This window comes from Musca autumnalis, unplaced genomic scaffold (genome assembly GCF_047663935.1).
Source record: "Musca autumnalis isolate F117 unplaced genomic scaffold, ASM4766393v1 scaffold_4, whole genome shotgun sequence".
Taxonomy (NCBI): Eukaryota; Metazoa; Arthropoda; class Insecta; order Diptera; family Muscidae; genus Musca; species Musca autumnalis.
This window is the reverse complement of record NW_027411977.1, coordinates 232843710-232858093: the sequence shown is the minus strand read 5'-3', so window position 1 is coordinate 232858093 and position 14384 is coordinate 232843710. Positions and strand designations below refer to the sequence as shown.

The 14384-nt window shown below is 31.5% G+C and overlaps 2 protein-coding genes across 2 annotated transcripts in view; one reads left to right on the top strand and one right to left on the bottom strand.

The window, feature by feature from the left end:
- Nucleotides 1–890: 890 nt before the first annotated feature.
- Nucleotides 891–14384, top strand: part of gig (TSC complex subunit tuberin) — a 52579-nt gene continuing 39085 nt past the window's right edge. The window contains exons 1-4 of the mRNA XM_073983335.1: nucleotides 891–1107; nucleotides 1183–1565; nucleotides 1629–1765; nucleotides 1830–2004. Of these exons, the coding sequence (XP_073839436.1) occupies nucleotides 1035–1107; nucleotides 1183–1565; nucleotides 1629–1765; nucleotides 1830–2004 (768 nt within the window). The 5' untranslated portion in view covers nucleotides 891–1034. The remainder of the gene's footprint in view (nucleotides 1108–1182; nucleotides 1566–1628; nucleotides 1766–1829; nucleotides 2005–14384) is intronic.
- Nucleotides 9194–13604, bottom strand: obst-J (obstructor-J). The gene is made up of 2 exons (XM_073983337.1): nucleotides 13327–13604; nucleotides 9194–10385 (listed from the first exon to the last, which is right to left on the bottom strand). The coding sequence occupies exons 1-2, from the start codon at nucleotides 13420–13422 to the stop codon at nucleotides 9501–9503; spliced, it is 981 nt and encodes a 326-aa protein (XP_073839438.1). The 5' UTR covers nucleotides 13423–13604; the 3' UTR covers nucleotides 9194–9500.

Below are 14384 nucleotides of genomic sequence, written 5' to 3'. Positions count from 1 at the left end.
TTGAGCTATGGAATTGACGGTTGAAATCGAGTAGATTTCGTAAATGTAAACTTAGCATAAGTCAAAGATCATAAAGATAAACCCAGTTAAAAGCTAAGGCCATGTTTATTTTATACCCCGGCCATGTTTATATTATTAACCGGGTTAACCCAGTGGGTTTGTATTTCAAATGTCAATTCCATAGGGCAAACGTCAAATAAATCCTCATGAAGTGGTTTAACCCGCAAAAAGCTCTAATGTAACCGCGCTATAAGGATAACTAGGCGTTTAAACTAGACAAATTGCCTTGAAATACAACTCGGCTGTCTCCCAGCTGTCCATTATTTTTTCACAGACAAACTTTTAACAAACTTTTGACATTCTTGTAAAAATAAATTATATAATAATTGAAATGTTTTGAAAACAAAAGAACATGAACAAAAACAAGATATGTGAACTGAAAACAAAAGAAATCGACGATTTTCATTGATAATTTTACAACTGTTTATGCAGTTGTCGGGACGCCTACGTCACACTGGCAAATTTTGGGTTTTTTGACAATTAATGCATGTACTCAACTGTCCTGTCATGTGTAAACGCAGGTTAAATCAAAACAAAAGCTCTGTTCCTTTACGTGCAAGAATCTTCAAGTTCTACCACTTTTTACTCAAAAAGCGTTCCTTTACTTCAGACACCATATAATTCATATGGGAGCAGTTTACAACTTTTGCTACATTTGCCGGCTTTACAACTTTCAAAAGTAAAGGAACAGTCCAAAACTGACCTACAAGGGTTATAGAAATTGATTTCCCCCAATTGAAATGAACAGCTGATTTAATTGGAGGAAATCAATTTCTATAACCCTATTTATCTGTTGGTCATTTTGTTTTGATTCCAGCTCTTTATCCTTCAGTGTTCTTCACATCTTGTTTCTTAGTCAGTCGCTACATGAAAATTCAGAATTCACATCAAAGGACTGACTGGAAAAATAAAAATTTAATTAATAAATTAACATATTATACATTTTATTAGACACCTAAGACGCTCCCACAAAGATGAGTTCAAAAGACAAGGAATTAACTAAATCGAAATTGAAGATATTCTTGAAGAATGCCAAAAATCCAGCAGGTTTGTTGAGACACACCACTTTCATATCCTTTACCTTTGTTTCTAATTGACGTTTTTGTGTTCCTTTCCTTTTAGGTTCTAGCAGTGAAAGATCTTTAAGACCAGAAACCGAATGGGAATTACGGCCAGAACAGCCTGTAGCTCAACGCTGTAAATTCCTTAAGGATTTAAGTGAAATACATTTGCCAGCTCTTAATCTCGAAGAAACAGCGATTGTTAAGTTATGGGATACAACCAAAGATTTGTTAGTGCCCACCAAATCGGCGGAGTGCCGTCAAACGGCCCTGACATTCTATAAAAGACTTATCTATACGCAATATAAGAATTTAACCTATATGCGGGAGCAATTCTTCTTGGTGATACAAAATCATGAGGTTGCCGAGGATTTAAAACATCGTTTGGAGTTATTGGATACGCTGACGGAAAATGGCAAGGATATTAAGAATTTGGAAGAGAAGGTGAGGGAGAGCAAACGATTTCTCTTAAAGGTTTTAGTTAAAATATTTGTTCTTTATTTCTAGATTGGTCGTTTTATGTTATTGTGGCTACCAGCCATCCACCAAGCCAATCTGTTACGCCCATATCTGGAAATGTTGGGTAATTTAATAAAATTCAATGCAGCTCATTTGGATAATGATATTATTATTGGCATTGTACAGTACGTTGTGTTTTCTTTAGGTTCCTTTGACGTTGGTTTTTAATGATGTTTTTTGCTTTTATAGAAATGCCTGCAATTTAAGTTGTTCGGTTTCGGACGAAGATATTGGCCTCCAATGTCTTAATATTCTTGAAATGGTTATGGGCTATACAATTTTTCCCAGTGACCCTTTGCCTCAATTCGTATTCACCTTGTGTCGGACTGTCAACATTGGTCCTTATGTTCGTGCCTCATGGAAGGTAAGTGGTATTCAATTTAGTTTTTAATTGATAAAGAATCAATCGTCACGATTATTTTAAATTAACTTTAGAAAGAGCTCCGGATATACGTGTGGGAAATATCATGGACCTCCGTCAAGAGGTATTTCTAATGAAAAAATCAAAGCCACCGTAACTTTCTGTTGAAAAAAGGCCATTCCTCCGACTGAAGGGTTTTCAATAGAAAAATTACAATACGTCAGTCTGCAGATTTTTTTCGACAGAAAAAAACAGATATCCGTCAAAAGGATTTTCTATAAAAAAATCCCACTCATCCGCCTATTGTTTGTTTCTATAGAAAAAAAACCCTCCGTCTGGGCTTTTTTCAATAGGAAAAATTCCCATAACTCAGTCTGGATGTTTTTTCGAAAAAAAAATGCTGACCTCAGTCTGGAGTTTTTTTTTACAGAAAAATGTCCTTACCTCATAGAACTTCGACTGCAGTTTTTTTCTGTAGATAAAATTTCACAGACCTTCGTCTGGAGGTTTATCACAGACATCCGATTGGAGGTTTTTTCTACAGAAAAAAAAAATCACAGACCTCCGTCTGGAGGTTTTTTTCTATAGGAAATATTTCACAGACCTCCGTATGAAGAAAAAAATTCACAGACATCCGATAGAAGGTTTTTCTATAGAAAAAATTCCACAGACCTTCGTCTGGAAGTTTTTTCTATAGAAAAAATTTCACAGACCTCAGTCTGGAGTTTTTTTCTATAGAAAAAATTTCACAGACCTCAGTCTGGAGGTCTGACGCAGGTATCACAGACATCCGAATGCAGTTTTTTTCTATAGAAAAAATTTCCCAGACCTCAGTTTTTTCTATAGAAAAAATTTCCCAGACCTCAGTCTGGATGTTTTTTCTATAGAAAAAATTTCCCAGACCTCAGTCTGGATGTTTTTTCTATAGAAAAAATTTCCCAGACCTCAGTCTGGATGTTTTTTCTATAGAAAAAATTTCCCAGACCTCAGTCTGGATGTTTTTTCTATAGAAAAAATTTCCCAGAACTCAGTCTGGATGTTTTTTCTATAGAAAAAATTTCCCAGACCTCAGTCTGGATGTTTTTTCTATAGAAAAAATTTCCCAGACCTCAGTCTGGATGTTTTTTCTATAGAAAAAATTTCCCAGACCTCAGTCTGGATGTTTTTTCTATAGAAAAAATTTCCCAGACCTCAGTCTGGATGTTTTTTCTATAGAAAAAATTTCCCAGACCTCAGTCTGGATGTTTTTTCTATAGAAAAAATTTCCCAGAACTCAGTCTGGATGTTTTTTCTATAGAAAAAATTTCCCAGACCTCAGTCTGGATGTTTTTTCTTTAGAAAAAATTTCCCAGACCTCTGGATGTTTTTTCTTTAGAAAAAATTTCCCAGACCTCAGTCTGGATGTTTTTTCTGTAGAAAAAATTTCCCAGACCTCAGTCTGGATGTTTTTTCTGTAGAAAAAATTTCCCAGACCTCAGTCTGGATGTTTTTTCTGTAGAAAAAATTTCCCAGACCTCAGTCTGGATGTTTTTTCAATAGAAAAAATTTCCCAGACCTCAGTCTGAATGTTTTTTCTATAGAAAAAATTTCCCAGACCTCGGTCTGGATGTTTTTTCTATAGAAAAAATTTCCCAGACCTCAGTCTGGATGTTTTTTCTATAGAAAAAATGTCCCAGACCACAGTCTGGATGTTTTTCTATAGAAAAAATGTCCCAGACCTCAGTCTGGATGTTTTTCTATAGAAAAAATGTCCCAGACCTCAGTCTGGATGTTTTTTCTATAGAAAAAATGTCCCAGACCTCAGTCTGGATGTTTTTTCTATAGAAAAAATGTCCCAGACCTCAGTCTGGATGTTTTTTCTATAGAAAAAATGTCCCAGACCTCAGTCTGGATGTTTTTTCTATAGAAAAAATGTCCCAGACCTCAGTCTGGATGTTTTTTCTATAGAAAAAATGTCCCAGACCTCAGTCTGGATGTTTTTTCTATAGAAAAAATGTCCCAGACCTCAGTCTGGATGTTTTTTCTATAGAAAAAATGTCCCAGACCTCAGTCTGGATGTTTTTTCTATAGAAAAAATGTCCCAGACCTCAGTCTGGATGTTTTTTCTATAGAAAAAATGTCCCAGACCTCAGTCTGGATGTTTTTTCTATAGAAAAAATGTCCCAGACCTCAGTCTGGATGTTTTTTCTATAGAAAAAATGTCCCAGACCTCAGTCTGGATGTTTTTTCTATAGAAAAAATGTCCCAGACCTCTGTCTGGATGTTTTTTCTATAGAAAAAATGTCCCAGACCTCAGTCTGGATGTTTTTTCTATAGAAAAAATTTCCCAGACCTCAGTCTGGAAGTTTTTTCTATAGAAAAAATTTCCCAGACCTCAGTCTGGATGTTTTTTCTATAGAAAAAATTTCCCAGTCCTCAGTGTGGATGTTTTTTCTATAGAAAAAATTTCCCAGACCTCAGTCTGGATGTTTTTTCTATAGAAAAAATTTCCCAGACTTCAGTCTGGATGTTTTTTCTATAGAAAAAATTTCCCAGACCTCAGTCTGGATGTTTTTTCTATAGAAAAAATTTCCCAGACCTCAGTCTGGATGTTTTTTCTATAGAAAAAATTTCCCAGACCTCAGTCTGGATGTTTTTTCTATAGAAAAAATTTCCCAGACCTCAGTCTGGATGTTTTTTCTATAGAAAAAATTTCCCAGACCTCAGTCTGGATGTTTTTTCTATAGAAAAAATTTCCCAGACCTCAGTCTGGATGTTTTTTCTATAGAAAAAATTTCCCAGACCTCAGTCTGGATGTTTTTTCTATAGAAAAAATTTCCCAGACCTCAGTCTGGATGTTTTTTCTATAGAAAAAAATTTCCCAGACCTCAGTCTGGATGTTTTTTCTATAGAAAAAATTTCTCTGATTTCAGTCTGGATGGTTTTTCTATAGAAAAAAATTCTCACACTTCAGTCTGGATGTTTTTTCTATAGAAAAAAATTTCCCAGACCTCAGTCTGGATGTTTTTTCTATAGAAAAAATTTCCCAGACCTCAGTCTGGATGTTTTTTCTATAGAAAAAATTTCCCAGACCTCAGTCTGGATGTTTTTTCTATAGAAAAAATTTCCCAGACCTCAGTCTGGATGTTTTTTCTATAGAAAAAATTTCCCAGACCTCAGTCTGGATGTTTTTTCTATAGAAAAAATTTCCCAGACCTCAGTCTGGATGTTTTTTCTATAGAAAAAATTTCCCAGACCTCAGTCTGGATGTTTTTTCTATAGAAAAAATTTCCCAGACCTCAGTCTGGATGTTTTTTCTATAGAAAAAATTTCCCAGACCTCAGTCTGGATGTTTTTTCTATAGAAAAAATTTCCCAGACCTCAGTCTGGATGTTTTTTCTATAGAAAAAATTTCCCAGACCTCAGTCTGGATGTTTTTTCTATAGAAAAAATTTCCCAGACCTCAGTCTGGATGTTTTTTCTATAGAAAAAATTTCCCAGACCTCAGTCTGGATGTTTTTTCTATAGAAAAAATTTCCCAGACCTCAGTCTGGATGTTTTTTCTATAGAAAAAATTTCCCAGACCTCAGTCTGGATGTTTTTTCTATAGAAAAAATTTCCCAGACCTCAGTCTGGATGTTTTTTCTATAGAAAAAATTTCCCAGACCTCAGTCTGGATGTTTTTTCTATAGAAAAAATTTCCCAGAATTCAGTCTGGATGTTTTTTCTATAGAAAAAATTTCCCAGACCTCAGTCTGGATGTTTTTTCTATAGAAAAAATTTCCCAGACCTCAGTCTGGATGTTTCTTCTATAGAAAAAATTTCCCAGAATTCAGTCTGGATGTTTTTTCTATAGAAAAAATTTCCCAGACCTCAGTCTGGATGTTTTTTCTATAGAAAAAATTTCCCAGACCTCAGTCTGGATGTTTTTTCTATAGAAAAAATTTCCCAGACCTCAGTCTGGATGTTTTTTCTATAGAAAAAATTTCCCAGACCTCAGTCTGGATGTTTTTTCTATAGAAAAAATTTCCCAGACCTCAGTCTGGATGTTTTTTCTATAGAAAAAATTTCCCAGACCTCAGTCTGGATGTTTTTTCTATAGAAAAAATTTCCCAGACTTCAGTCTGGATGTTTTTTCTATAGAAAAAATTTCCCAGACCTCAGTCTGGATGTTTTTTCTATAGAAAAAATTTCCCAGACCTCAGTCTGGATGTTTTTTCTATAGAAAAAATTTCCCAGATCTCAGTCTGGATGTTTTTTCTATAGAAAAAATTTCCCAGACCTCAGTCTGGATGTTTTTTCTATAGAAAAAATTTCCCAGACCTCAGTCTGGATGTTTTTTCTATAGAAAAAATTTCCCAGACCTCAGTCTGGATGTTTTTTCTAAAGAAAAAAATTTCCCAGACCTCAGTCTGGATGTTTTTTCTATAGAAAAAAATTTCCCAGACCTCAGTCTGGATGTTTTTTCTATAGAAAAAATTTCTCTGATTTCAGTCTGGATGGTTTTTCTATAGAAAAAAATTCTCACACTTCAGTCTGGATGTTTTTTCTATAGAAAAAATTTCCCAGACCTCAGTCTGGACGTTTTACCAATAGAAAAAATTTCCCAGACCTCAGTCTGGATGTTTTTTCTATAGAAAAAATTTCCCAGACCTCAGTCTGGATGTTTTTTCTATAGAAAAAATTTCCCAGACCTCAGTCTGGATGTTTTTTCTATAGAAAAAATTTCCCAGACCTCAGTCTGGATGTTTTTTCTATAGAAAAAATTTCCCAGACCTCAGTCTGGATGTTTTTTCTATAGAAAAAATTTCCCAGACCTCAGTCTGGATGTTTTTTCTATAGAAAAAATTTCCCAGACCTCAGTCTGGATGTTTTTTCTATAGAAAAAATTTCCCAGACCTCAGTCTGGATGTTTTTTCTATAGAAAAAATTTCCCAGACCTCAGTCTGGATGTTTTTTCTATAGAAAAAATTTCCCAGACCTCAGTCTGGATGTTTTTTCTATAGAAAAAATTTCCCAGACCTCAGTCTGGATGTTTTTTCTATAGAAAAAATTTCCCAGACCTCAGTCTGGATGTTTTTTCTATAGAAAAAATTTCCCAGACCTCAGTCTGGATGTTTTTTCTATAGAAAAAATTTCCCAGACCTCAGTCTGGATGTTTTTTCTATAGAAAAAATTTCCCAGACCTCAGTCTGGATGTTTTTTCTATAGAAAAAATTTCCCAGACCTCAGTCTGGATGTTTTTTCTATAGAAAAAATTTCCCAGACCTCAGTCTGGATGTTTTTTCTATAGAAAAAATTTCCCAGACCTCAGTCTGGATGTTTTTTCTATAGAAAAAATTTCCCAGACCTCAGTCTGGATGTTTTTTCTATAGAAAAAATGACACAGACCTCAGTCTGGATGTTTTTTCTATAGAAAAAATTTCCCAGACCTCAGTCTGGATGTTTTTTCTATAGAAAAAATGACACAGACCTCAGTCTGGATGTTTTTTCTATAGAAAAAATGACACAGACCTCAGTCTGGATGTTTTTTTCTATAGAAAAAATGACACAGACCTCAGTCTGGATGTTTTTTCTATAGAAAAAATGACACAGACCTCAGTCTGGATGTTTTTTCTATAGAAAAAATGACACAGACCTCAGTCTGGATGTTTTTTCTATAGAAAAAATGACACAGACCTCAGTCTGGATGTTTTTTCTATAGAAAAAATGACACAGACCTCAGTCTGGATGTTTTTTCTATAGAAAAAATGACACAGACCTCAGTCTGGATGTTTTTTTCTATAGAAAAAATGACACAGACCTCAGTCTGGATGTTTTTTCTATAGAAAAAATGACACAGACCTCAGTCTGGATGTTTTTTCTATAGAAAAAATGACACAGACCTCAGTCTGGATGTTTTTTCTATAGAAAAAATATATCACTTTTTAAGATTATTAATTTAGAAGGTTTACATGTTGAAATATTTCTAAAAAATAATTCCACTGAGTAATTTTAAGGCAAAAAAGACGAAATTGTCCTTTATTTTTCTCTTTTAAATTTGGAGACTTTTAAAATTGTCCTGAAAACTGCAGAATTTTATTCTAAGAGATAATTTATCCACTTAAAAGATTATTGCAAACTTTTTCAGAATGTCTCCAAAAGTGGAGACTTTTCAAAAATGTTGTAAAATTTCAAATTTTCGATTATTTACTTCGTAAATATTAAAGCTTGGGCGTTTAACTCAAATTAAGAAATTTTGAAAAAACCTCAATAACGACAATATGATGATTAAATTCAGTTTACAGTGTGGAGACATTTAAAATGTCTCAAATTTTATTATTTTTTTTAAGATTATTAATTTGGATAGCTTGTGTATTGAAAGATTTTATAAATTTCATTGCTAATAAATCCCCTGAGTAATTTTGAGCTGAAATGGAGCCAGAATTTTCATCAAATACATTTTTATAAGAGTGGAGACTTTAAAAATTTTGCTAAAAACTGCATAATTTAATCGTATGAGATAGTTTATCAACATAAGATACTATTGCAAGCTTTTTCGGAAAGTCTCCAAAAGTGGAGACTTTTCAAAAATTTGTGGAATTTCAAATTTTCAACTGTTTGATTTGTAAATATTAAAGAATGTTCCTAATAATCATATTTAGACGTTTTGAAATACCTCAATAACGATAAGAAAATAATCAAATTGAATTTATTCTACATACAAAGTATAACGAAGTTTTAATATTGTAGAAAATTGTTGTTTAATTGAAAACAAAGATGAATCAAATACTAAAAACAGATTTTTTGTAGTAATTTGATAGAATCGGTACAAAGTCTTCTTAATTGTCTCACTTCTGTCTACTACTACGGCAAATATTTCCCAATAAAATCCCCATAATGTCAATTTTGTGGAATAATTGAGAATAAATTATGCCTACTATTGTTTTTTGCTGTTGTTTTTGTTGTATCTTGTCAAACGATAATTGTCCGTCCTTTTGTGTCAATAATCTCTCTACAACATGTCACTAATTACAGTTAACACCTTTAATAAAAAACAAATTGTTATTTCTTACTTGTCAGCCGTTCGTTCGAGTTCCATGATAACTTATCATTGACATTTTCAGGTGAAATATATAATGGCACTTTCAGTTGAGGTTGGTAACAATCTCTCTGTCCCTGTTGTACTCTGAAACTCTGAAAATCTCAAGATAAGATTTGATATTCCTTTTAATTTTGGTTGGGCAAATAAATAATACTTTCTTTCTTATTTTATTGGTTGGTGGTTAAATACAAATGAATATAGTATATAGAGAAGGGGGGGCCTTAAAGCTAATTTATATTTATAATAAAGTTGAGGTATTAGGAGGATCTATACGACAAACTACATACTAACTATGCGGTATACATATACATATGACAATGTCCATACTAATTAAAGAAAAAACTTTGCAGGTACATTGAGAGGCGAGAATCATATTATTCATTCAAATTTTCTTTTCATTCATTCATTAGGGTAGGCTAGCTAGGGTAGGGTAGGTCTAATATTTCAAAAAACCATTTACAATTTCTTTTGGCGAGACAATAACCTTGGGCTGGGGAATGGCTTCTTGAGTGGCAACAACATTATCCTCGACTTCAGTTAATTTACCATCCTCTTGACATTTGTGATCGGCATCGAGAACACAGTAATTTAATTTGGCATCAAAGTAGAAATTTTGGGGACATTTTTGTACATGCAATTGACCCTTGGCACAGACAACGAATTTATTGCAATCACCTTCAGCGGCATAGAAAGCCAACTCATTGTTATCAGCATTTTGACACAGATTCTCCACGGCTGTTTTAGCCAATTTTTCAGCTTGATCCTTGATTTCTTCCAACATGGGAGTCTGGGTTGGTTTCATAAGGCAAATGGCATCAGTATCGGGGAAACAGGTGTTAAATGTGGCATTATAATATTGATCCGAATCACATTTGGTCAAAATGGCTTGACCAGCTTCACACAAATAATAAGTTTGACAATTATCCGGATTGCTCATCACAGTGTGATCGGGTACAACACAATTACACTTATAGCTGGCGCTACTGGTAATGGGGCGACATGTTAACTTGTAGGAGTCGAAATAGTATCCGGTATGACATTTAATATTTTGGTATTGGCCATTGACACACGATTGATAAATGAAACAATCACCATCGACAGCACGAACACTGCCATCGGTACATTCGGTGGGAACTTCTTTGTTTTGGCAGGCATCGCCATCCATACACGAGAGGGTGTTCTGATCAAAGTGGAATCCTTCGTTACAGTTGTATTCGTGGGCAACACCGCTGGCACATACATAGAACTTGTGGCAATCATTGTAGTCTGAAAATCTGGTATCATCCATGCGGCCATTACATATGGTCAAGACATTTTGGACCTGAAGAAGAAAAGAGAAAACAAGAAATTGTAACATATTTCATGGAAAAATAGGAAATGTTGAAATAACTTTGTTACACATTAGCCCAAAATGGGGCATTATTTCGATTTTATGACAGTGGAGACTTTTAAAATGGGCTGAAAAATTCCAAATGTTGTTATGTATGATATTTTATGAATGTAGAAAACATTTCCAACGATTTTCAAAAAACTCTCCAAAAGTGGAGACTTTTCGAAATTGCTTTATAATTTGTAATAAATTTATTGAAACAATTTAAAAGTATTGTATGAATAAAATTATCCTTCTCTTGCGTTTTAAAGTGGTGGAGACTTTTAAATGCATGAAATTTAATCATTCCAAGATTGAACATTTTCAAAATACTTTTAATATTTACATATTATGTTTCTGAAAATCATAATTAATTTCTCTAATCAATTTGGTTACGAAATAAATCGACAATTTTCTATTATTTCAGTTTTACGTTAGTGTAGACTTTCAAAATATTATAATAAAATTAAAATTTTCGTTGTATTTGAACTTTTATGAATGATGAAGCAATTTTCAGCTATTTTCAAAAACTCTCCAAAAGTGGAGACTTTTCGAAATTGCAATATAAGCTGAAAAAATTAAATAATTGAAACAATTTGGGACTTTTATTAAAAAAAATTATCATGCTCCTTCTTTTTTAAGTGGTGGAAAGAGTGAAAACTTTTCAAAATAACTTTGAAATTTAAAAGCTTTGTTACTCAAAATCATTCATAGAAAAATATCAAAAAATGTATTGCTATGATTTTAAGAAAGTCTACAAAAGATTATAGTTTTTAAAATTGGTTTTGTAAAAATATTTTAATTTAATTTTTTCGCATTGAAAAAACTCGAGGATTTTTTTTCATAGAAAAAAATTCGGTGAAATTTTTTTCTCATAGAAAAAATTCAACGAATTTTTTTCTCATAGAAAAAATTCAACGAATTTTTTTCTCATAGAAAAAATTCTACGAATTTTTTTCTCAAAGAAAAAAATCGGTGAAAAATTTTTTCGCATAGAAAAAAATTAGTTGAAATTTTTTTTGCATAGAAAAAAATTCGGTGAACATTTTTTTTCGCATAGAGAAAGTTCGTTTAAATTTTTTCGCAAAGAAAAAAAAAAACGATAAAAAATGTTTTCGCATAGAAAAAAAATTCGGTGAAAATTTTTTCGCTGAGAAAAAAAATTTGTGAAAATTTTTTTCGCACAGAAAATTTCTTCGAATTTTTTTCCCATATTAAAAAATTTTTTAAATGTTTTTTCGCATAGAGAAAATTCGGCGAAAATTTTTTTCGCGTATAAAAAAATTGTGAAAAAATTTTTTCGCTCAGAAAAATTCTTGAAATTTTTATCGCATATTAAAAATTTTTTTTTGCATAGAAAAAAATTATTACACTTTTTTAGAAATCAACTCGAAATTGAAATTAATCTGAATTTCCACTTTTACTGAAGTTTTAGAGTTGTGTAGACTTTCTAAAATTATCATTATATATTTAGAATGTTAATGCAAAGATTTACTTACTAATAGTCTTCAAATATGGGGAAAAATTAAACTTTGCTATTAAATATATTTTATTAAAAAAGTCTCCAACTTTAAACAATGTCTCTAATTCGTTTATTGTTATAAAGCGGTTTTTATAGTCTCCATTATATGAAAATTTGATAAAATGTTATCTTTTAGTAGGAAAACCAATGAAATGCAACTTTGAATATATTTAGAAACTCTCCAAAAAGTGGAGACTTTTCAAAATTGTGTATATATTGATTGAAAAACATAATGGAATATTTCGAAATAATTTTGGCACAATATTCATTATATCCAAATCACTTTTTTGTAACATAATTGACTTTTTTATATTTTGAAAATCTCCAATAATGAAAAAAATTAAGAAAATGTCAACTTTTCATTTGGAAACCATCATCACACCTTTGTTAAAATTTTTTAATTGTAAAATAACGCATTTTGTAAACATTTTGAAAATCTACAAAAAGTGGAGACATTTAAAAAAATTGTATTTCACTTCAAAAAAATCTCCAAATTATTTAGTAGCATTTTTAATCATTTAGAAATACTTTTGACCCAATTTTCATTATTACCTACCAAGTTTTTTTGTAATAAAATTGAATTATTGAAAGTCTCCAATAGCAAATGTTAACTTCTTGTGAGGAAAATGAGTGAATAACGTCTATTAAAGTATTTATTAGTTAAGAAATGCATTTTTTAAACATTTTGAAACTCTACAAAAAGTGGAGACTTTTTAAGTAATTTTGTATTTCACTTTAAAAAATCCTTAATTATTTACTTGCATTTTTAAATATTTAGAAATATTTTTGGCCCAATTTTCATCATTTTCAACCACTTTTTTATTGGAAAAAATTGTTTTTTACATTTTTCAAAATCTCCAATATGTTAACTATTTAGAAAATGTTAACTTTTCGTGAGGAAAACGAGTGAATCACGCCTATTAAAGTATTTATTACTTAAAAAACGCATTTCGTAAATATTTTGAAACTCTACAAAAAGTGGAGACTTTTTAAAAAATGTTATGTTTCACTTTAAAAAATCCCAAAAATGATTTAGTTGCATTTTTAAACTTTTTTTTGGCGCAGTATTCTTTGTCTCCAAAAAAGTTTTGTTGAAATAAAATGTAATTTTTACATTTTTGAAAATCTCCAATATTTGAAATATTTAGCAAAAGTTAACTTTTTGTGTGGATACCATTTTACACACCTTGTAAAATCGTAAATTTGTTAAAGAACTTATTTTTTAAATTTTGAAACTCTCCAAAAAGTGGAGACTTTTTATATAATTTTATATTTCACTTAAAACAAATGGAAAATTACTAATTCCATTTTAAAACTCTCCAAACACATTTTGCTTACTTTTTTTAAACTGATTTTCAACAAAATACTTACAATATCAGTAATGGTGTCACGAACTTGAGGCAAACTCAATCCTTGGCTCATGGCCAATAGGGTTGTGAAAATAATGAATTGTTTGATGAATTCCATTTTTTTTAATTTTTTTCTTCACTTTTCTTTTAATTTTTGATTTTTACTCAAAGATCGTCGTTTTGATAGTTTTCGTCTTTAATAAATGTTGGTTGTCACTTTTGAAATTTTGAAAATTCTTATCAAATGGCTTAGAATTTCTTCTGTTGTTATTGGGTTAACTGTTGTGTTAGAACTGTGCCTCTTAACCAAATGTCAAACTCTTTTAAATGATTTCTATTCCATAACCCATCAAATCTAATCTTAATTATTGATTGTGAGTTCAATATCAATTTTTGTTTGTTTCGTTTTTTTTGTATTCACAGGAACCAAAACTGATAACTTCCGTTACCAAAATTTTAATTGTTGTATGGTTTCTCTTGGCTTTTTTTGACAATTGTGTGTGTGTGTTTTTTTTTTAATTTGCACCAGCAGAAAAAGAAGAAGAAATCTCCATTATCTTTCCAAACAGTTTTTTCTGCTTTCCAAGAAAAATAATCTCTGAAAACAAATCAAATCATTTGGCAAAATGTCTCTTGGTAAGTTGGATGGATGGTACCCACCCACCCACCTCCTTGGCCGGTTTTCATGATTACCACTTTATCATGGATATTGGCTGCTTCTGTTATCGGGAGCATAACATTGTTTTTATGCGTGTTTTTTGGCTGTTCGTTTAATTAGGAAAGCAACACAGCAATCCATGTCTTTTCAGAATTCGACAAATTATCGTGAACTTGAACAAAAAAAAAAAAAAAAAAACAAAACTAATGTTTTTATTTATAACGGGTATTCATTCTGATGAATTATTGGGAACTCTTAAGCAATACATATATTTTTTAATAGGGTTACTGAGTCATGCCTAACGTATGCCTTATGTATCAATGTAGAAATATTAAACTATTTGTTTTTATGTTATTTTTTAATCAAAAATGTTTGCAAAACAATTAGATTAAATTTATACATTCGTTGTTATTAATTTAATT

Excerpts from the sequence above, each read along its gene's own strand:
- obst-J (XM_073983337.1), bottom strand. The coding sequence starts at position 13,422 with ATGGAATTCATCAAACAATTCATTATTTTCACAACCCTATTGGCCATG. Across the intron at positions 10,386-13,326 it reads GTGACACCATTACTGATATT|GTCCAAAATGTCTTGACCAT; the intron begins GTAAGTATTTTG and ends TTTCTTCTTCAG.